At 48.9% G+C, this 19,679-nt stretch overlaps 9 protein-coding genes across 11 annotated transcripts; 3 read left to right on the top strand and 6 right to left on the bottom strand.

The window, feature by feature from the left end:
* Window positions 1-591: 591 nt before the first annotated feature.
* Window positions 592-4,375, bottom strand: FOIG_13041 (H+-transporting ATPase). Of its 2 annotated transcripts, none has more exons than XM_031214076.1 (6): window positions 3,833-4,375; window positions 3,554-3,777; window positions 2,919-3,504; window positions 1,619-2,854; window positions 1,501-1,511; window positions 592-1,367 (listed from the first exon to the last, which is right to left on the bottom strand). In XM_031214076.1, exons 1-6 carry the CDS (start codon window positions 4,260-4,262, stop codon window positions 789-791), a joined length of 3,066 nt encoding a protein of 1,021 aa, XP_031056224.1. In that variant the 5' UTR covers window positions 4,263-4,375; the 3' UTR covers window positions 592-788. The 2 variants fall into 2 exon arrangements, with proteins under 2 accessions (XP_031056224.1, XP_031056225.1); XM_031214077.1 differs by having other exon boundaries at window positions 2,919-3,491; window positions 3,833-4,349.
* Window positions 4,376-6,639: 2,264 nt separating this feature from the next.
* On the bottom strand, window positions 6,640-7,035 carry FOIG_13042 (uncharacterized protein; the record flags this gene model as incomplete). Its single annotated transcript, XM_031214078.1, has 1 exon — window positions 6,640-7,035. The coding sequence occupies one exon, from the start codon at window positions 7,033-7,035 to the stop codon at window positions 6,640-6,642; it is 396 nt and encodes a 131-aa protein (XP_031056226.1).
* Window positions 7,036-7,192: 157 nt separating this feature from the next.
* Window positions 7,193-7,558, bottom strand: FOIG_13043 (uncharacterized protein; the record flags this gene model as incomplete). Its single annotated transcript, XM_031214079.1, has 1 exon — window positions 7,193-7,558. One exon carries the CDS (start codon window positions 7,556-7,558, stop codon window positions 7,193-7,195), a length of 366 nt encoding a protein of 121 aa, XP_031056227.1.
* Window positions 7,559-7,714: 156 nt separating this feature from the next.
* On the bottom strand, window positions 7,715-10,284 carry FOIG_13044 (uncharacterized protein). The gene is made up of 3 exons (XM_031214080.1): window positions 9,509-10,284; window positions 8,349-9,460; window positions 7,715-8,299 (listed from the first exon to the last, which is right to left on the bottom strand). The coding sequence occupies exons 1-3, from the start codon at window positions 9,737-9,739 to the stop codon at window positions 8,041-8,043; spliced, it is 1,602 nt and encodes a 533-aa protein (XP_031056228.1). The 5' UTR covers window positions 9,740-10,284; the 3' UTR covers window positions 7,715-8,040.
* Window positions 10,285-10,321: 37 nt separating this feature from the next.
* FOIG_13045 (uncharacterized protein) lies at window positions 10,322-11,805 on the top strand. Its single transcript, XM_031214081.1, has 2 exons — window positions 10,322-10,978; window positions 11,067-11,805. The coding sequence occupies exons 1-2, from the start codon at window positions 10,430-10,432 to the stop codon at window positions 11,574-11,576; spliced, it is 1,059 nt and encodes a 352-aa protein (XP_031056229.1). The 5' UTR covers window positions 10,322-10,429; the 3' UTR covers window positions 11,577-11,805.
* Window positions 11,806-11,958: 153 nt separating this feature from the next.
* Window positions 11,959-15,228, top strand: FOIG_13046 (aminopeptidase). The gene has a single exon (XM_031214082.1). The coding sequence runs from the start codon at window positions 12,068-12,070 to the stop codon at window positions 15,104-15,106; it is 3,039 nt and encodes a 1,012-aa protein (XP_031056230.1). The 5' UTR covers window positions 11,959-12,067; the 3' UTR covers window positions 15,107-15,228.
* Window positions 15,229-15,322: 94 nt separating this feature from the next.
* FOIG_13047 (uncharacterized protein) lies at window positions 15,323-16,765 on the bottom strand. Its single transcript, XM_031214083.1, has 2 exons — window positions 15,854-16,765; window positions 15,323-15,804 (listed from the first exon to the last, which is right to left on the bottom strand). Exons 1-2 carry the CDS (start codon window positions 16,664-16,666, stop codon window positions 15,475-15,477), a joined length of 1,143 nt encoding a protein of 380 aa, XP_031056231.1. The 5' UTR covers window positions 16,667-16,765; the 3' UTR covers window positions 15,323-15,474.
* A 142-nt stretch (window positions 16,766-16,907) lies between these two features.
* On the top strand, window positions 16,908-17,418 carry FOIG_13048 (uncharacterized protein; the record flags this gene model as incomplete). Its single annotated transcript, XM_031214084.1, has 2 exons — window positions 16,908-16,968; window positions 17,015-17,418. The coding sequence occupies 2 exons, from the start codon at window positions 16,908-16,910 to the stop codon at window positions 17,416-17,418; spliced, it is 465 nt and encodes a 154-aa protein (XP_031056232.1).
* Window positions 17,168-19,411, bottom strand: FOIG_13049 (phospho-2-dehydro-3-deoxyheptonate aldolase, tyrosine-inhibited). Of its 2 annotated transcripts, XM_031214086.1 has the most exons (4): window positions 19,187-19,411; window positions 19,068-19,106; window positions 18,058-18,837; window positions 17,168-18,007 (listed from the first exon to the last, which is right to left on the bottom strand). In XM_031214086.1, exons 2-4 carry the CDS (start codon window positions 19,096-19,098, stop codon window positions 17,742-17,744), a joined length of 1,077 nt encoding a protein of 358 aa, XP_031056234.1. In that variant the 5' UTR covers window positions 19,099-19,106; window positions 19,187-19,411; the 3' UTR covers window positions 17,168-17,741. The 2 variants fall into 2 exon arrangements, with proteins under 2 accessions (XP_031056234.1, XP_031056233.1); XM_031214085.1 differs by having other exon boundaries at window positions 17,434-18,007; window positions 19,068-19,411.
* Window positions 19,412-19,679: the final 268 nt, after the last annotated feature.

Raw genomic sequence — 19,679 nt, forward strand, 5'->3', positions numbered from 1 at the left:
GGGCTCCCTCTCAACAGGAGCAGGGACTTCGGGTACCAGTTGGAGCGAGGGAGCGGCGACGGTAGGCCAGACGGTTTAAACGTTTTCGTCCCATTGCTTCTAGGACGCATCTTCTTCAGACAAAGACAGCAATGGAGTAGCCATCTTTCTTCAGGTAAATTTGGTGTGAATGTCTAGCGCTTCAATATGTCAAAGATATGGGAACTCGTATGAAGGTTGGAATATCGAGGTTGGGAAAATGCCGTAGCGACCGGTCAATATCTTGATTTCGGTTTTGTGTGCGCTTCTTCTGCCTATGACACTAAATCATGCCCAGATAATTTCTCCTGTTGTGAGGACGGAGTGAGCTGCTGGGCAGGTTACCAGTGGAGAACTTGGGAGGAACGTTAATTCTCGGCAGGCGCGACTCGGACACTAAATAGAATCGGAAGATGATTATAACCACAACATAGGTAGTTCGAACTATGATCATTATCTAGCAGTGTACTCTAGACCATTTATGGGTTTTATAATATTTGTCAAATTTTAACTGAGTTTATTAATGCTCAATGGGAGATGTGTCTTCCTCGCACGGCAAGTGTGAGGCAATGGCAGGCAGAATATGGGAAGGATATATTGCTAAAAAGAGGTATAGAACTAGAAACTCTTCCTCAACGGAAGTAACTACCTACCTGACTAGCAGGTACCCATGAAACATCAAACTGCCAGCCTTGTCTTTATCGAGAAACTCAACACACTCAACATACTTCACACCTTCATGGACCTTCATCACCACAACACAGCAGTCTCTAGATATCATCATCCTCATCAGCAACCTTCTCCGCCAGCATAAATCTACTCTTTCCAGTCTTCTCGTCAACCTCATGCTCAATAGCAAGCTTCTGCAGGTGGCCAAGAATGTTCTCAAGCTTGGTGTCCTTCTTTTTGCGATCTTTCCTACCGAGATTATCCAACCAAGACAGCTTATTGAGAACGAAGTAAACGATAGCGATGACAACGGTCACACCGAAAGAGTAAAGCCAGACTATCACAACAGTCACGATGTCAACCCAGCCATTGCTGCTCTGCTTGAAGTTCGACTCAGGGTGGGAGATCTCGCCCCTACCGGACATCCAGCCAAAGAGGCAAAACAGGGTAGCTAGGACATCGACGCCGAGAATGGCGAACACGAGTTGCCATGATGGCCAGGTCTTTCCGCCTCGTGTGACAAAGATGAGCCAGTTCTCTGTGAGGGCGACTTCGAGGAAGAGGATCTCTTGAATGGAACCGAAGTTCTGAACGAAGCCCCCATTGGGTAGAAATAAAGCACCCCTCAATACCCAAGTGGCGAGAGCTAGAAGGATCCCAAGAATCACACTCATAACCCACTGTTACAATGTTAGCATTCGTTATCAACTGGTAGGGCATTCCCTCAACACGACGCATCACCAGCCGAGGGTGATCGTCTTCTGAAATGCCGATCTGGAGTTATCAAAGACTCAAAAGGTATAAAAAACTTACAATCTTCGGTACTGTCATTGCGTTAGCTTTTGTCATCAACCGGCGAAGGCTCCCCCAAAACCAAACAGCACTAGCCATTGAGGAGAATCACGACTTCCAAATTATGAAACCTACTTACATTGCCACTCTACAGGTCTTGGTTCCCAATGAGCATTATCGTAAGCAACTGCAACCGTTGCTAAATCCGCAAACAGTGCAAGAAATACTATCAGGTCGACGCGAATGGTTTCGTTGATGATGACCATGGAAAGCGTCAAATAGATTTCCAGGTGGAGACAGAGCGCAATACGGTATTGAATATACGCTTTCATTCTTTGGAAGATTTGCCGAGCGGTTTTGATAGCCAAAACGATGGTGCTTAGGCCGGGAGCGAGGAAAACGATATCTGCTGCAGCTTGGGCAGCTTCTGAAGCACCCTCAACAGCAATACCACAATCCGCTTTCTTCAGGGAAGGAGCATCGTTAACACCATCACCAGTCATTGCCGTGAGATGGCCTCTTTGCTGGAGCATTTCGACGACCGTGTACTTATGCTCTGGGAACACTTCCGCAAAGCCATCTGCTCGCTCGACGAAGTCGTGCTGTACACTTCCAGATAGACCACCATGGATGAGTCTCTCAGAGTTGTATACTTTTGTTCCGAGGGACAGCATTTTGCAGGTTTCCTTTGCAATGGCTATGGCATCTCCCGTCAACATCTTGACAGGGACTCCAAGATGACCTGCCTCGATGATTGTCTGGGCTGTGTCCTCTCGAGGAGGATCAAACATGGATAGCAAACCCAAAATGACCCAGGGACCATCGTTCTTTTTGTAAGCGACACCAAGCGAACGGAATCCTCTTCGGGCAAAATCCTGGGCTTTTTCTTTGTAGATTCGGCTTTCATCCTCCGAGCCTGAAGCCAGTTTCAGTACCGCTTTAGGGGCTCCCTTGACACACCAGAACTTGTCATTCCCGAGGCGGCAAACCGCAGTGATGCGTTTAGAGACGGGGTCGAAAGGCGTGAACGACTCGGTCACCCATCCCTGCTTGAGAATCTCTCGCGCTTCGGGGTAACGCTTGAGAGTAAGGATGGTGACTTTATCGATTGGGTCTAATGTTCTGAGATTGTGACTAGAAGCCAGAGCTGCGACTGCCATCATCCAATTAACATCCTGGCCTTCTGCCAGCCAAGGATCGCGAATCGATAGCTTGTTTGCAGTCAATGTGCCAGTCTTGTCAGAACAGAGAATGTCGACGCCAGCAAGAGATTCAATAGCGGTAAGCTTTTGAACAATGGCTTTTTGCTTGGCGAGATAGGCTGCTCCAACGGCGAGGGTCGTGGTTGTCACCACTGGAAGACCAACGGGAACACCTTTGGATCGACTGTTAGCCAATTTACTCTGTGATAATGGAGTTAGGGTTTATTTGGGACCTACCAATGATGAGGAGAACAAGAGCATAATGAAGAAGATTCTGCGATCCAGGCTCCGTCATTCCAATGTGGTGGAAGAATCCTCCGATCCAGGCTATGAGGATCCAGAACATAACGAGAACGAGAAGCGAGGTTCCAATGTTGTTCATGATAGCCTTGAAGTGGCCTTGATCCTTGGCTCCCTGCACGAGGTCTGCAGTGCGGCCGACGAAAGACTCTTTAGCAGTGGTTTGAACAAGGGCAAATGCCTTGCCTCTTTTGCAGCCAGTAGTATAGTAGACCATATCGCCAAGATACTTCTCGACAGCAAGCGACTCGCCAGTAATAGCAGACTGATCAATGGCTGCGAGAGGACGGCTTCGATAGTCGTGTGGCTCCTGCTCATGACTGTGTTGATGGGCATCATGTTCTGTCGATGTGTCATGATCTTGTTCTTTGTCTGCACCATCAGCAAATTCATCTTCCTCGTCGCTACGGTCGAGTTTATCTTCGGCTCGGAGACGTTTGTACAATTCAAAGTCTTCGGGACGTGTATAGTCGCAAATAAGACGAGCATCTGCAGCGACGGTACCGCCTTCTTGAACAATGAGCTAGGACATTAATCAGCAAGCCTGATGGTTTCAAGAAGGAACCACTTACGATGTCTCCTGGAACGAGTTCTCGTGCCAGAATTTCTTGTTCGTTGCTGTCGCGTATGACTGTGCATCGCATTGCGATATCACCCTTGAGACTAGCGACGACATCTGCGGCTTGCTTCTCTTGGTAGAACCCGACGAAGGCGTTGAGCATAAGAATACCGACGATGACACCAAAATCTACCCAATCCCCAAGACCGACTGCGAGAAGGGCCGCGACCTCCATAACTGCAATGCGATGATCAGTAAGTGAGCCCCTCAGAGGGACGGCAGGATGGCTTACCATAAAGAATTGGACCGGTAAAGAAACCAAGGAACTTGGCAAACATATTCTCCTTCTCAGAAACCAATTCGTTCCATCCTGTTACCTGCCTTCGTCTCTCAACTTCATCCGACGCAAGACCAGTCGTGAGATCCGTCTCAAGCCAAGCATCAGGAGTACCCTTCTTAGCAGGAGGCTCCTCCTGAGCATCGACACCACTGCCAAACTGCCACCAATGCTTCTTCTTGACCTTCCCATCACGATCATCAGCTGCGCGACGACGATCTTCGCGATAGTTGCTGATGTAGTGATCCAGGGCAGGATACTCGCCGAGACTATCGTCTACAATGCTGGCGGCTCTTCCGCCCCTAGAAGCGCGGGAGGCTCGCCGGCCAGCGTTGGATTCCAGGTCATCGTTGTTGTTCTTGCGACGACGGAATAGTTTAGACATTGATGATATCGTTCAAGCAGATTATGATGGTATAGAGGATAATTAGGGTCACGAGATCTACGTGTACACACTTGTCTTGAGAACAGGATGCAAACACACACTCCAACACTTTCTTTCCAGGCGCAACGAGCTGTTATTTATTGCTTTTCGCATTTTCTATGAGCGCATAGCTTACTGCCTTTTACGGATAGCTCTCATCTTTGTAGCGTTGCAACCCGTTCACTGCAACCTCGCGTTCGCGAATATGAATATTGACCGACTTCCTGTGACTCTTGAGCGTTATTTTCCAGAAGCTCCCGTGTGATCCGGAAGGCAGATCTGCATCGCTAGAGCCTAGAAGCAATCCTTAGAGGGTTGCGTGCCAGGATGATTCTGTCACCAACAACACAATTTCCGTGAAGATGTACAATAAACAATGAGGGATTAAGAATTGAGTTTCTGGGTATTTCATTAAAGCCGGGCGATGGGTGCATAACTATGACGATCTTCAGGTGCCGCATAGCCGTTGTCAATTCGTGATCTCGGTTCTGACGGATGTGATATTCGACAACTTGGATACATTATATAGTGTAGCCTCAACCCCGCGAAACTGTGAAAGGTACAATTAGCCGTTGTATATTTGGGGTCATGCGGAGAGATTTGTCGGCCAAAATGCCTGCCGAGTCGGCAACCCCCAGTGGCCAATTCCTTGTTTTCGGAAATCGAGACTAGAGCTGAAGAGTAAGCTCTTGGAGTCTTCTAACAAACGGACTCAGCTAAAACTTCCTGGTAGACCCTGATTTCAGAGGTGGAAGCATTTCCATGGAGGTGCACTTCACCGACCAATGTCACATCATGTTACGGGGTTGGTTCGGTTGGTAAACATGGTGTCGAATTGGCAGAAAACAACGGACCCAGTAGCTTTTTGCCTATTGTAGCCATAAGTCGCGTGCTAGTTCAACAGACCCCGAATTCCAAGTCTTTCTTGCTCTCCTATGCCGTTCCATGTACATTATTATGAGTCGTCGACTGGAGGTGAAACGATCTGATCAGAACATCTCCCTTATCGAGTCATGGTACTGAGGCCGCCCGTATGCTTCATGTTGACATTGCTACAAGGGTATCTGACTGTTCACTGAGCCTCCAATCTGCGATAGCATCACTCACATTTCCTTGATCTATTCTTCGGTCGTTTCAAGATCGAGCTGACCGACACGACTCTTGATACCATCCCAGCCATTGAGTCGAGAAGTTGGATGCACACTGCGGAATTGGTTAGCCTCTTCGAATATCATATTAATGTCACATCATGACTTACTATTTGCACGGTTGAATTCTGCAACATCAATCCAAAGAGTGACTCAACAAACTTTGATAGACCAAGTCCTCAGGCTCAAGAATCTCGTATATGGCAGGGGCCTTGGGCCTTGATGATGACACCAGCCTTGGGGGGGAATATACAGAATTCAGTGAAGGGTTGTTGAAGGGAACGTTGATATAGTGATTCGGTTATCAGTTGAAGGGTCAAGAGAGTCAAGAGAGTCAAGACCAGCTTCTCTCAACAGCCTGGACGACAGTTGTCAATGGTCTTGAGTTGATGGAGCTTGTATTTGGAAAGGATGCGGTCTCTGCTGATGGTCATCATGCAGGAAATCTAGAGTTCGGGTCAGACATCATTCAGTTTGTAAGGAGAGTATCCAACATACAAGATCTCTGAGAGGGCACATTCTCATTAGTCTCCAATACCAACGACAGATGTTAACTTCTGGGTAGCATGTGAGTATTGAAGCCATTAATACTGCCCCGTCGTCTGGAGTCCATGTAAGTATCCTAGGTATAACTCCCAGTCACTTCTCGTTCCACGAAGTGGAATACATGAGCACCGACCTCGATGGCACGAACGTGTTCTGTGAATGATTAGCAGACCATCCAAGGCATGACTTTTAGTAACATACCGCCACAGCATATACTGTGTCGTTGTGGAACTGGACCACACCAGCCAAACCTCACGCCATGCATGTTTGTGGTAGCGCATCCGTGAACTTCAATATCAGTCTACAGCCTTGAAGAGTTCTCGCGAGGCCCTGAGAAGCCCAGCGGGTGAAACATTGAGGAACTCGCAAAATCGCCCACGTAAACCTATCTGACGGCAAGTGTCGATAACACCAATTCGGGTGTCGCTACCAGCACGGGAGATGGAGAGCAAGTCGACAAAATCAGGACTTCGCCTTTGTTAGCACAATGCCCGGCCAACATCAGCCGACTCCTTCAAAGCTTCGCCGAGCATCCCGTCAAGAGGCTTCTTGCGATGGCGCCTTAAGGTCACACTGATGAGCGGCCACAGTCCACACCTTTACTTTCGCTTCGGAACCTCGCCATGGCTGTCGGCGGCATATGTCTAGGCTGGGACGAGAATGCTGATCAGCCACTGTATTGAAACAGTCGACTGGACGAGCAATGAATTGCACTCACCAGAAATAGTTTGGTGATTCGGCTTGAGCAAGGGGAATTGCAGCTGAACCTCGGATAAAATGAGCATATCAAACTTGTTGTTCCAGTCCCCAATAGGCACCATAAAGACACAATCGCCTGTGCTTGTTCGATAGTGAGCTTGCAGGTGTGAAGCTAGGCATGCGCTTGCTAAAAGAGTCGCTGGGTTCCCATAAGAGAGCCGTCCATGGTCACAACACAGTGGAAGTTCGCTTCGCATTAGATACTGAAGGTAGTAATAAAACAACAAACTGGTATTGAACAGCAACAAATCATTTGCTGGTCCAAGACATAATGACGCCATACTTTGCAAAGCTGGGCACTCACATATTCACTAGAAAACAGCTGGATAAACAAACGATTCAAGCTCAATAAACTGTATATAAATCATACTATCAGAATGTTAGCGGACAAATATTACCAAAGCCTAGGGACCGAATCCATACTTTCACAATAACGCTCTACATATCCAACAGAACGAGTCCAAGAGAAAGGGCCGCGGGAGCGGCTTGGATATAGAGAATCTTCTTGTTGGCGGTGAGACCGCCATATGCACCCGCAACCAAGACACAGCCGTTGAAGAAGATCTGAAGCTGCTTCGAGAACTCAGGATTCGGGTGAAGAAGCGACCAAATCAGTCCAGCGGACAAGAAGCCATTGTAGAGGCCCTGATTGGCAGCCATTGTCTTGGTCTGCTCAGCGAATTCGGGTGTGAGTCTGAAAGCCTTTCTTCCACGAGGCTTCGTCCAAAGAAACATCTCCAGAACCAGGATGTAGCTGTGCAAAGCGCCGACGAGGCCGCTGGCAGTGAGTCCGATGACGCCCATTTTGACTATTTTTATTCAAGAATGATGTTTTTAAGAATGAGAAATGCGTGAGATGAGGCAGTTGAGATAAAATGAGAGGAATTGGATAGGAATTAAGCTTTAAGACAAAGTTGGCGATGTGCCTCAAACATGCTTAATTTGATGACTAATAAATACCAGGCAATCGCGAAAAAAATGTCATTGCGCTCGCATTTTCATCCGCGTTTGGGATTCTTGGCCGAAGACACCGGGAATAGCGACTGAAACCAGTAACGACTTGAACTCTAAATCTAAAAAGCGTTGCTCTGGAACGGCAGTTCTCGCAGTCACAAAAGGGTTTTACAACAGTGGCACCACAGAAGACCCTGCTATAAATGTATGCAATATATCCCATACGTGACCATTCTCAGGCCTTGAAGAAATCAACTGCTTAATATACAGCATACACATATGCTGAAGAATACTAACTCGACCCCATCACCACAACACTCCTAGCTATCCTCTCAGTAAGCAAAGCGGAAATCGAGTCGCTTGTTTCCATCAATCTCTCGCTGTTCCTTGTCCGTCTGATATTCGAGCTTCTGCTCCGGTGTCATCTGTTCCCACTGTTCGATCTTCTTCTTGTTGAGGTGGATGAGCCAGAATCGCTGGGCGAGGAAGGCCACGACAGAGAGGCACAGGATCGAAATGAGCACCTTGTTACCGTTCTTGTAGTAAGGAGCATCCCATTTGCGGTAGATCTGAGAGCTTGTAACGCTTCCCCTGTTTTCTGTTAGTATTTGTTTGTTAAACGGACCAGGGTGGAACTCACATTTGAACGATGACATTATATGTAGCTGCAGCAATGGCTCGCTTCTTGACATCAAAAGAGTTCTCAGAAATCCAAGAAGAAACCAGAGGATGGAAGTAGGGATATCCAGAGATTAGAGTAATGATAGAGAATCGCCCCCATTCTCGGCCCTCATCAGGAAGAGTGAGAAGCGCTGTAAGAAGAGGAAGTGACCAGATCTCTCCGAACAGACAGTGGAACGTCCTCTCGTTAAAGTACTCAGAACTGTATGCCAGCGCAAGCATAGTGATGATCTGGAGTGCAGCGGAGGGTGCAGTGAGCAGGTTGCTAGCCAAGGTACTGAACTTTCCAACTCGTTTAAGTGTAAGAGTCAAATAAGCCTGAACAGGCGCCGCAGGAATGTAGGCAACGAGACCAATAAAGTAAAGGCCCCAGAGCGAAGGGTCTGACCATGCGTTCTTGACATCCTGCCATGTAGCAGGCTCCTTCAATGCCGTGAGACCCTTGGCAGGATCATCTCGAAGGATACGGTTGATCATGATGACCTCCTCACGCTCAGTATACCAAGACTTTCGCCAGATGAGAGACTTGGTGCCGGTAGGCGAAGTAGGAAGATAGGCCATGGAGACGAGACCAATGACCACGGTAAGAAGACCTTCAAGGAGGAGAAGCCAAAACCAACCGGGGTGGCCGTTGACGCCTCGCATCTCAATCAATCCAGCAGCAAGGAGAGCAGAGATGACACGGGCGATGTTGAGAGTTGACCAGAAAGCGGCGAGTCGAATAGACAGCTCCTTCGAGGTGTAGAAATATGTCGCCATGAGAATAACACCGGGGATGAAACCACCCTCAAAGGTACCGATCAGAGCACGGGTAACGTAAAAAGCAGCTCGTCCAGTCATGAAGGCTTGGAAGGTTGAGACAAGACCCCAGCAGACCATGAGCGTGGGAAGAACATGCTTGAAGCCATATCGCTTGGTGAGGAATTGGACTGGGAATTCAGCCAGCAAGAAGCAAAGGACTTGGATGGTTGTTCCGTTGTTGTAATCGTCGGTGGTCAATCCGAGATCAGTCAAGAGGTCATCAGCGAGCGCGTTGGAGATGTTTCCTCGATCCAATTGCAGACCAAAGAACTATATCGTATAAGTCAATTTCATCACCAATTGAGTAAAAATACATACCATAAGACACAACCAAGACAAAAGCTTGAGATCAGTCTTTCGTACAGCCCGTCTCTCCTCTTCAGGAGTCCATGTAGCCGAGGGATCCCACCGATGGCCGCCTTCGTAGTCGGCATGAGGCGGCAAAGCGTCTGACAATTGCTCTCGGCCAACTCCGACTTGCGTCTTGGTGATTTCCACCGACACGCGCTGAGCAACTGCCGAGCTCGTCTCGATATCCGGGTTACCCATGGTAAACAAAGAATCTCACTCAATGAGTTTTGGTAACTATTAAGAGACTCAATTGAGGTGATCGTCGCTGAGGAATGATCCCAAAACTTGGGTTCTCGGTCAGATATATAAGAGACATCTACAGTTTGACCATGGATATAGTTTATCGTCGGAGACTCTTTCGGTAGGTAGTATACACAATAGTCCCCTTGGTGGGTGGCTCGATCGCGCACGCCATAAGGACATGAAGCCAGATCTGGTAACACTCAATTCTCACAGTCAAGGGCCATGATCCGCCAAGGGTTCTCCAGGTGAGATGCAACAGGTGGATTAGGAACTCAGAGCATCATGCAGTGACCACCTGACAGGGCACTTGTAGAAATTACGGCCACAAGATTGGTCCAAACCCCTCGTTAGAGCTGGGGTAGATTCTCCGAGAAATTCTCCTCTCTCAAGCATGCCATCATTAGTCCCGATGTCGTCTTTGCGGGGGGAAATGATTCGGCATTGTACGTTTGGCCTGTAACGGTCTGAATATTCCATTCTTGGTTAGACTCATTCCCGTCATGCCGGGCCCTTGTTATTTATCAATGGGTGATTATCCTCCGAAAGAGTCTCCGGCTTGGATACAGCTTCACATAATTGTCACTGTTGGCCCTCGTTTTCTTATCAATTGAGAAATATTGTTCAAACTCAAGCACATATTGCATCATGCCTTCTGCTGCGCCCGAGACCGTTTCTAGCAATATCGTCGGCGGAGATGTCCAAAGCCGTCCACGTCTATCAGAACCCTTGACTTACACGGGTAGTCTTGATGACATTCCTCAGCTTGACGTCACCCCGGTCATCGGCCGTGAGTACAACGGTCTTCAAATTCGAGACCTCGTGAAATGGGATGAGAGACACATCCGTGACCTTGCAGTCACTATTTCTCAGCGAGGTGTTGTCTTTCTGAAGAACCAGGATGTCACTCCTCAAGAGATGAAGGAATTTATGCTGCGGCTTACAGAGGTTGCTGGATGCCCTACTAGCTCAGGTCTGCATGTGCACCCTTTGACTGAAGAGGGTAGTGAGTTAGGTGATCAGATCAGTGTTATCTCAAGTGAGAAGCAGAAGAAGGGGGGTGGTTTGACACATCAGCTCAGCGATGTAAGCCGATATGCATCTGCTGGGTGGCACAGCGATATCACCTTTGAAAAGGTACCCTCAGACTATGCTATGCTCAAGATACACACTCTACCTAAGACAGGTGGTGATACGGTATGTCTTTGCCACTCAGAGGTTCAAACAACCCGTGTTGCTTGGTTCTGTTCTTCTCGGCCACCTACATCTTGCTAATTTGGAACAGCTTTGGGCATCCGGATATGAGGTCTACGATAGACTCTCAGACCCCATGAAGAAGTTCCTCGAAGGATTGACCGCGACTCACGATGCCAGCTTCTTCCACGACGAGGCACGACGCCTGGGCAACCCAATCCGCAAGGGCATCCGTGGCTCTCCTCTAAATCAAGGCGAGAACCTCACATCTGTCCATCCTCTTATCCGAACAAACCCAGTCACAGGCTGGAAGTCAGTGTTTGTCAACAAGGGCTTCACCAAGCGCATTAATGGATTGTCAAAAGATGAGAGCGATACACTACTGGCGTACCTCTTCAACCTAGTGACACAGAACCACGATGCCCAGGTCCGGTACCGTTGGAGCAAGAATGATCTTGCGATTTGGGATAATAGATCAACTTTCCACTGCGCGACATATGACTATGAGGAAGCGAGAGCTGGAGATCGAGTTTGTAGTCTTGGCGAAGCGCCTTATCTTGATCTGAATAGCAAGAGTCGCAGGGAGGCACTCGGTATCTGATAATACCGGCTTATGTGTAAAATTGAACGAAGAATGTGTAATGTCACCACATAGTGTCGTCGTCTCTAGTGATAATAAGCGTATCATGACTGCTCTGTTAGTAGGCCTTGGGGTGGGTTAAAAGACATCCATGATAGTCTTGCAGAAATAAACTGCTATAGGTAGTTGAAGGGTCGGCCAAGTCTATACTGAACTGCAGTAAATTCAGGTAAACTCAACTAAGTCTTTTTGTCACTTAGGACTAAAGTCTTAAAGTTTTAGGTAAATGATGATGAAGAGGTCTAAGTTGAGACGAGAATTTGATGACTTGATCAATCTATTTTAGTGCTCGTTAGCGATTAATATGCATGGCCCAAGCTTTTTTATCCAAGGGTGTGGTCCAGTCTGCACGAAATCTTCCGAATCACACTCAATGTGTTTCTTCGAGGGCAATTGCAACCCTGTTTCCATTTTCAGGGTGCAATGAGATTATTTTCGCTTTGCTGGTGACTATGAAGAATCCATTGATATCTTCAATGCGGCGGGCTCTTTGCCTGCCGTTCAGTGCTCCTACTCCTGCTCCCGCTGCTCCTCCAGGTCGTTCAGCGCTGACGAAGCCCGGAGGTTACGATGCCGACCTGCCGATGATCCGTCGCACCTTCCATTCAGGACCCCTCCCCCGCATCAGCTCAAGAGCTAGAGCCTCAACTTACGGGTCAGCTCCTTCTATAACAACACCATATCAACCTCTTCACCGCTCTCAATTACATTACTTTCTCTCCTCTACCTTTACCACAGCTTCTTCCCCTCGATCGGTTCTCACTCAACCTCTCCACAACTCAAAAGTCTCTTCTCTCGTCCCTCGTCAGCAGCAGCGTAACTGCTCTTGTCGACGAGCCATGTATCGCAACGGAAACGATGTCGCTAGCGCGAGTCTCGACATTCGTCGTGGACGCGAAGTGCTTCCCAAAAATGTCAAGCCTCTGCACTACGATCTCACCCTCGAGCCAAACTTCGAGACCTTCAAGTATGAAGGTACCGTCATCATCGACTTCGATGTCGTCGAAGATTCAACCTCTATTGCCCTGAACACAGTCGAAATTGATATCCACGAGACACTTGTTGAAGCCAATGGTGCCACCATTAGCTCCTCACCTACCCTCGATTACAACAAGGATACCCAAACCACCACCGTTACCTTCGATAAGACGATTCCCGCTGGCCAAAAGGCGAGGTTGACTCAACGTTTCACCGGTACTCTCAATGATGACATGGCAGGTTTCTACAGGTCATCATACAAGGACGAAGATGGCAACACCAAATACCTTGCTACCACCCAGTTCGAGGCCACCGATGCTCGCCGCGCATTCCCTTGCCTGGACGAGCCAGCTCTGAAAGCGACATTCACCGTAACACTCATTGCTGACAAGGATCTGGTATGCTTGGGTAACATGGATGTCGCTTCTGAGAAAGAAGTCGACTCCAAGGTTACAGGCAAGAAGCGCAAGGCCATTACCTATAACAAGACTCCCATCATGTCTACCTACCTTCTGGCTTTCGTCATTGGTGACCTCAAGCACTACGAGACCAACAACTTTCGAGTCCCTATCCGAGTATGGTGTACTCCCGATCAAGACCTTGACCATGCCGTCTTTTCCGCCGAGCTAGCTGCTCGAACACTCGAGTTCTACGAGCAGCAATTTGGCAGCCAATATCCTCTTCCCAAGATGGACATGGTTGCTGTGCCTGACTTTGCTGCTGGAGCCATGGAGAACTGGGGTCTCATCACATATCGAGTCGTTGATCTTCTATTGGATGAAAAGACCAGCAGCGCCGTCACCAAGAAGCGCGTGGCCGAGGTCGTTCAACATGAGCTGGCTCATCAATGGTTCGGCAACTTGGTCACAATGGACTTCTGGGATGGCCTGTGGCTCAAGGAAGGTTTTGCAACATGGATGTCTTGGTATTCTTCTAACGCCTTCTACCCCGAGTGGAGGATTTGGGAGGGTTATGTTACTGAGGATCTCCGATCTGCCCTCGGTCTCGACTCTCTGCGCAGCTCTCACCCTATTGAAGTGCCTGTCAAGCGTGCTGATGAGGTCAACCAAATCTTCGATGCTATCTCATATGAGAAGGGTTCTTGTGTCCTGCGCATGATCTCAAAATACTTGGGCGAGGACGTCTTTCTGAAGGGTATCCGAATCTACCTCGATAGACATGCATACAGCAACACTGAGACCACAGACCTTTGGGCCGCTCTCAGTGAGGCCAGTGGTAAGGATGTTGAGCGCGTTGCTGACATCTGGACCAAGAAGGTCGGTTACCCAGTCGTAGCAGTCACAGAAGACGAAGGCAAGGGCACAATCCACGTCAAGCAGAACCGGTTCCTTAGAACGGCCGATGTCAAGCCTGAGGAGGATGAAGTCCTTTACCCCGTCTTCCTCAACCTTCGAACTAAGGACGGTATCCAGGAAGATCTGGCACTCAACACACGTGAGGCCGACTTCAAGGTGCCTGACTTTGACTTCTACAAGATCAACTCTGGCCATTCTGGTATCTACCGTACATCTTATACTAGCGAGCGACTTCAAAAGCTTGGTCAAAACGCCAAGGCGGGTCTCTTGGGTGTTGAAGATAGGGCCGGTATGATTGCAGATGCCGGTGCCCTTGCCGCTGCTGGTTACCAGAAGACATCTGGCTTGCTGTCGCTCCTCCAAGAATTTGACTCCGAAGACGAGTTCATTGTCTGGGATGAGATCACTCTCCGTGTCGGATCTCTCCGTGATGCTTGGATCTTTGAAGATGATGATGTCAATGAGGCTCTCAAGACTTTCCAGAGGGATCTGGTCAGCAAGAAGGCTAACGAGATCGGTTGGGATATTTCTGACAAGGATGACTTCACTGCCCAGAGAATGAAGGCCCTTATGTTCGGCAAGGCCGCCATTGTCGAGGACGAGCCTACCAAGAAGGCCGCTTTCGACTTGTTCGAAAAGTTCATCAATGGTGATCGAGATGCTGTACAGCCCAACTTGCGACCTAGTGTTTTCGCTGTTGTGGTTACATATGGAGGCGAGAAGGAGTATAATGATATTTTGAAAGAATATGAGACTGCCAAGCAAAGCAGTGAGCGAAACACTGCTCTCCGGTCACTTGGTTTTGCAAAGGATGCTGCTCTTATCAAGCGAACTCTGGAGTACACTCTGAGCGATAACGTCAAGACCCAGGATATCTACATGCCTCTCAGCGGTCTCCGCGCTCACAAGGAGGGTATCTTGGCTCTTTGGGGATGGGTCAAGGACAACTGGGACGTTCTCACCAAGCGACTCCCACCTGGCATGTCGCTCCTTGGCGATATGGTCGCCATTTCTACAAGCTCTCTCACACAGAAGGACCAGATTTCCGATGTGAAGACTTTCTTTGAGCAGAAGGGTACCAAGGGATTCGACCTTGAGCTGGCCCAGAGTCTTGATTCTATGACCGCCAAGCAAAACTGGCTCGCAAGGGATAAGGAGGATGTCAAGGAGTGGCTACGCAAGAACAAATACCTGTAAATTAGTTGCATAAAGAATGAGACAAGATGCTCAAGCATGGTTGCACCTGCATGAATGAGCAAGTTCAAATAAGTAACCATCTTTACGACTTTTATGCTATATGCCTGTGCTACGCTGATATATGGTCTTTCCTCATGTAGGAATGCTGAAGAGGCGCTGCAGAAAGTGCTTCAAAATCGTTTCTATGCAATGATAGAAGTCGAGGATGTTGGCTGTGTGCGTAGTTATCTCGAGAAAGGTATAGTTGGTCAGCACTGCATCACATTAAGAGAATAGCAACAGTGATGCAAGATTTCTTTGTTCGTCTATTATACATGTACAGATATACAGTCATACATCACCTCTGTTCATACACCTCACATGAACTTTTAAGCCTTACCGGTCAGCCAATCCCTTTCCTTATTCTTCCCATATTTCCCTGTGCCAGTAACAGGCAGATCTCGCTTTTGCAACTCCTCCTCAATAATCTTCCAGCGACCAACAGCAACCTCACGGTCAATAGGTGTGACTCTCCTGTTGTGCACCTTGACGTTAGGAAGTGCGAACAGGGCCTTCTGATCCTCAAGAACCTCGGCGAGCTTCTTGCCCCGCTTGGCGAATGTTAGGGCTACGGTGATGAGCTCTTGTGGTGTGCGGGCGGCGGCGACCTTGACGTCGGGAATGAAATGGCCTGTGAGTTGGTAGATACGCTTGCGGATCTGCATATTGTCAGTACAAATCACATCTGGGAAGAGGTGGGACACATACAGCAAACTTGAGGTGGTCATCGTCAAGAGTGGCGGTCTTCCATGAGGGGTCCAGAGCATTAACCATCTGCTGAGCCTCCTCAGGAGAAATCTCAACCTTTTCCTCAACCTCTCCGGGCCTGACATTCTTCAACTTCTCAGTGACAACACTCCAATGAGTGCTGAGAAGAGGCTTTCCATCCTTAAATCGAATTCCCACAGACAATGTTCGGTCCAGGTGGGCCCTGTCACCAAAAGGCCACTTCTTTACCGCATATTCCTCAAGAAGTCCTCGCTGCTGGTATGAGAGTGACTCGACCAGAGCTTGACGTACGTAAATCTCCATAACTGCTTGATCCTCTACTCGGTTTGCGCTGCCGAAGCCTTGGAATTCGCTCTCCTCACCCCAGTGACCTGGTTGGTCCCACCATGTCTTGACGGGTGAAATCTCCTCCAGATCATCAATTGAAGTCGCGGGCGTATATTCAGTGTCGACAGACTCGACTTCCTTCTCAGTCATGGCTTCGGAATGGCTTGGAGGTAGCACGAGACGAGTGGTGCGCACAGGGTAGGGTCTGCGGTCGACATTTGACAGATCCAAGGCCTCCTCTGGCAAGTTTGATGTCTGTTCTGGTTCCACTCTCTCTTGATAAGGATCATCGCCTCCAGGAGCTTCACCCTTCCACAGCTTATCTCGGAGCCATTCGGCCTTGCGACCAGCTGCGTGGACGGGGGTTGTTGAGAAGGCGACGCGGGCAACGAAGGGGACTCGGTTGACGGGGACGACTGTCGATGGAAGAGAGGCTAGAGCCCCTACCCGCGGTATTCGAGGCATTTTGGCGTGACGAATCGGCGGACTGAGAGAAAGCCGAAAGAAGTCGTGATGATGGGACGGTTAGAGAGCGACTTCAATATGGAACTTTTTACAATGTGGTTCTATCGGCCAATGAGAGTTTACGAGGCTGAAGTGGATACTCTTATTTGGCCCACTTGTTGTCAACTATCGATAGCCTCAAGTAATTGACGTCCAACCTCCATGATCGATAAGACATTATCTACAGCCCAAATTAGCCGTAATGGCACGAATATCTCTGTTTATCCTCCTGCTAGGAGCTTTGGCCACGCTTGCCGCAGCATGTTAGTATAACGGGTATCTACACTGAACAGAGCTGACACATTCCAGCTGCGCCAACCTTCTGTAAATGCACATGCTTTAAGAACAGCACCATTATCCCCCTCGGGCCCAAAGGCGAAACATCCTCATCCCAGCTTCGTCGCGCCGTTCTCGATTTCTCGACTCCTCATCTCGAGCCACGCTCGAAATCGAAATCATGCTCCGAATGTACCAAGGCCTTTTGTCTCAAGCAGGGCATTGACTTCTGCAAGGACGCGACAGAAGAGGACGTCACGACTATGTGCTTTCAACGTGACAGCAACAAAGACAAGATCATCGTATGGGCTTTCATTATTGGTACTGTTGGATTGTTGGGCTGGGCTGCGTTCAAGAAGGTTGTAGCATTGCGCCAGGGGCCTACGTTTGGAAGACAGGGCAGCAATTATGCTCCCATGCAAGGGAACTTCCGATGAGATGATAAATGATATGGCATCGTACTCATCTGTGTTTGGATAGGTGTGGTATCTGTCTCCGTCACTCGGTAGAGGAGTTTGGCGTCCTTGGGTTATCTGAAGTTTACAGGAGGTCAGTTGACCCCTTTAGCAATGTTCGGAATATTCATGAGTGTATATGATAAAAAGATCAGGCATTGTGCCAATTTCCATGCAACCTATGTGCGCCGACTTTTCCATCACCTGACCTTTCTACCTAGGTCTATTCATTAACTCCCAAAACAACACAGCATTTTTAACTAAATCCTTGTATTCCACTCCTTCTACTCCACAGGTGCAACCTTCTAAGAGCGGTTGACCTTGCGGCGAGTGCGGACAGCGTCAGCCAAGTCCTCGAGCACAACGGCTGTGTCCTCCCAGTTGATGCAAGCATCAGTAATGCTGACACCACGCTGGAGAGCAGCAGGACCCTCAGCGGGAACCTTTTGGTTACCCTCGCCAATGTTGGACTCGATCATGACACCAATGATGGCCTTCTCGCCCTCACGAAGTTGTTCACCAACAACCTTGGCAACCTTGGGCTGGTTCTTGTGGTTCTTGGAGGAGTTACCTGACGCATGTTAGTATTTCAAACTCGATTGGTATAGTTCGGAAACATACCGTGGGAGCAATCAATCATGATAGCCTCCTTCTGCTTCTTATCCTGAAGGACCTTCTTAGCAGCCTGGACGCTCTCCTTGTCGAAGTTTGTGCCCTTGGTTCCACCACGGAGAATAACAAAGCAGTGCTCGTTACCCTTGGTGCGGGTAATAGCAGCAAGGCCCTGCTTTGTGACACCCATGAAGTGGTGCTGAGCAGCAGCAGCGCCAATGGCGTCAATGGCAACACCAAGACTACCGTCTGTGCCGTTCTTGAAACCAACAGGGAAAGACAGACCGGAAGCAAGCTCACGGTGCAGCTGGGACTCGGTGGTACGGGCACCAATGGCACCAACGGAGATACAGTCGGCAAGGAACTGAGGAGAAATGGTATCGAGCATCTCGGTAGCAATAGGCAGACCCTTGCTGGTCAAGTCAACGAACAGCTGACGAGAAACGCGGAGACCCTTGTTAATCTTGAAGGAGTTGTCGATATCGGGATCGTTGATGAGACCCTTCCAGCCAACGGTTGTTCGGGGCTTCTCGAGGTAGGCGCGCATCACGATGCAGAGATCGTCGGAGAGCTTGTCAGAGAGCTCCTTGAGTCTGGAAGCGTATTCCAGAGCGGCGGCAGGGTCGTGAATGGAGCAGGGACCGACAACGACGAGGAGTCTGTCGCTCTGGCCAAGGACAATGTCGGCAGCATCTTGACGGCCCTTGACAACGGTGTTTGTGGCCTTCTCGGGTAGAGGGATCTCGGAGGTGAGAAGAGCAGGAGGGATCAGAGGATCCTGTCCAAGGACTGGTTCGAGTTAGCTGCGATTCTTGGTGCGTTACGAATACAGCGCGGGGGCGTTATTGCAATCCAGAATGCTGTGAGAGCCAATTGCAGAAAAGAAGCTCCCTGTGTCGCCTCCGAGGTACTGAAGCATTGCGCCGCAAAGAGGGCTGCCACAGGGCGCATCATGACTTCTCGGGGCCCAATTGCAGCGCAATTTCAAAAGAACAACAATCTTTATGGGAAAAACTAACCTCTGGTGTCATCGGCAGCGATAGTGACCATTTCTACGGCTGAAGGCATTGTGAATATGTGAGCTGTTGATCTTCTCCAAAGTTGAAATTTTGATATGGAGGGGCACAATTTGATCTACCTTTGGCGGGAAGAGTTATAGTATTTCAGTGAAGCTCGACGGAGTAGGCGACCGAGGTGAGTCAAAAGAAACTTCAATACGAGCGCCACGAGACTGAAGACGGTGATGTGCGTTAAAAAGGTTGAGGGAAAGTATATGAAATCGAGAGAGAGAGGTTGTAGACACAATTTTTAGCTTGGCTCAGGGTGACTCTTCTCGCACCACTCGCTCACTACCACACCGGAGGACCTTCGGAGGGTACCCCACCGAGGGGTTGTGTTTTTTGCAGGGAGTTACATGCGAAATACATTGGTCAACTACGTCAGGGTTCTAGAATCTTTGAAATTATCAATGGTCTAAGCTCAATTGGCTCCGGTCTGGGTCCGTGGTAGAGCTCAACATCTCGGTGAGGCCTGGCCAGTAAATACTGAACATTAGACATGTGCGTTTATCTCAGAGCCAGCGACTCATCACATGTCCTTTAAACAAAGCTCAAATAGCAGACCGCCTATGC

Source organism: Fusarium odoratissimum (assembly GCF_000260195.1).
Source record: "Fusarium odoratissimum NRRL 54006 unplaced genomic scaffold supercont1.30, whole genome shotgun sequence".
In the NCBI taxonomy this organism is placed as follows: domain Eukaryota; kingdom Fungi; phylum Ascomycota; class Sordariomycetes; order Hypocreales; family Nectriaceae; genus Fusarium; species Fusarium odoratissimum.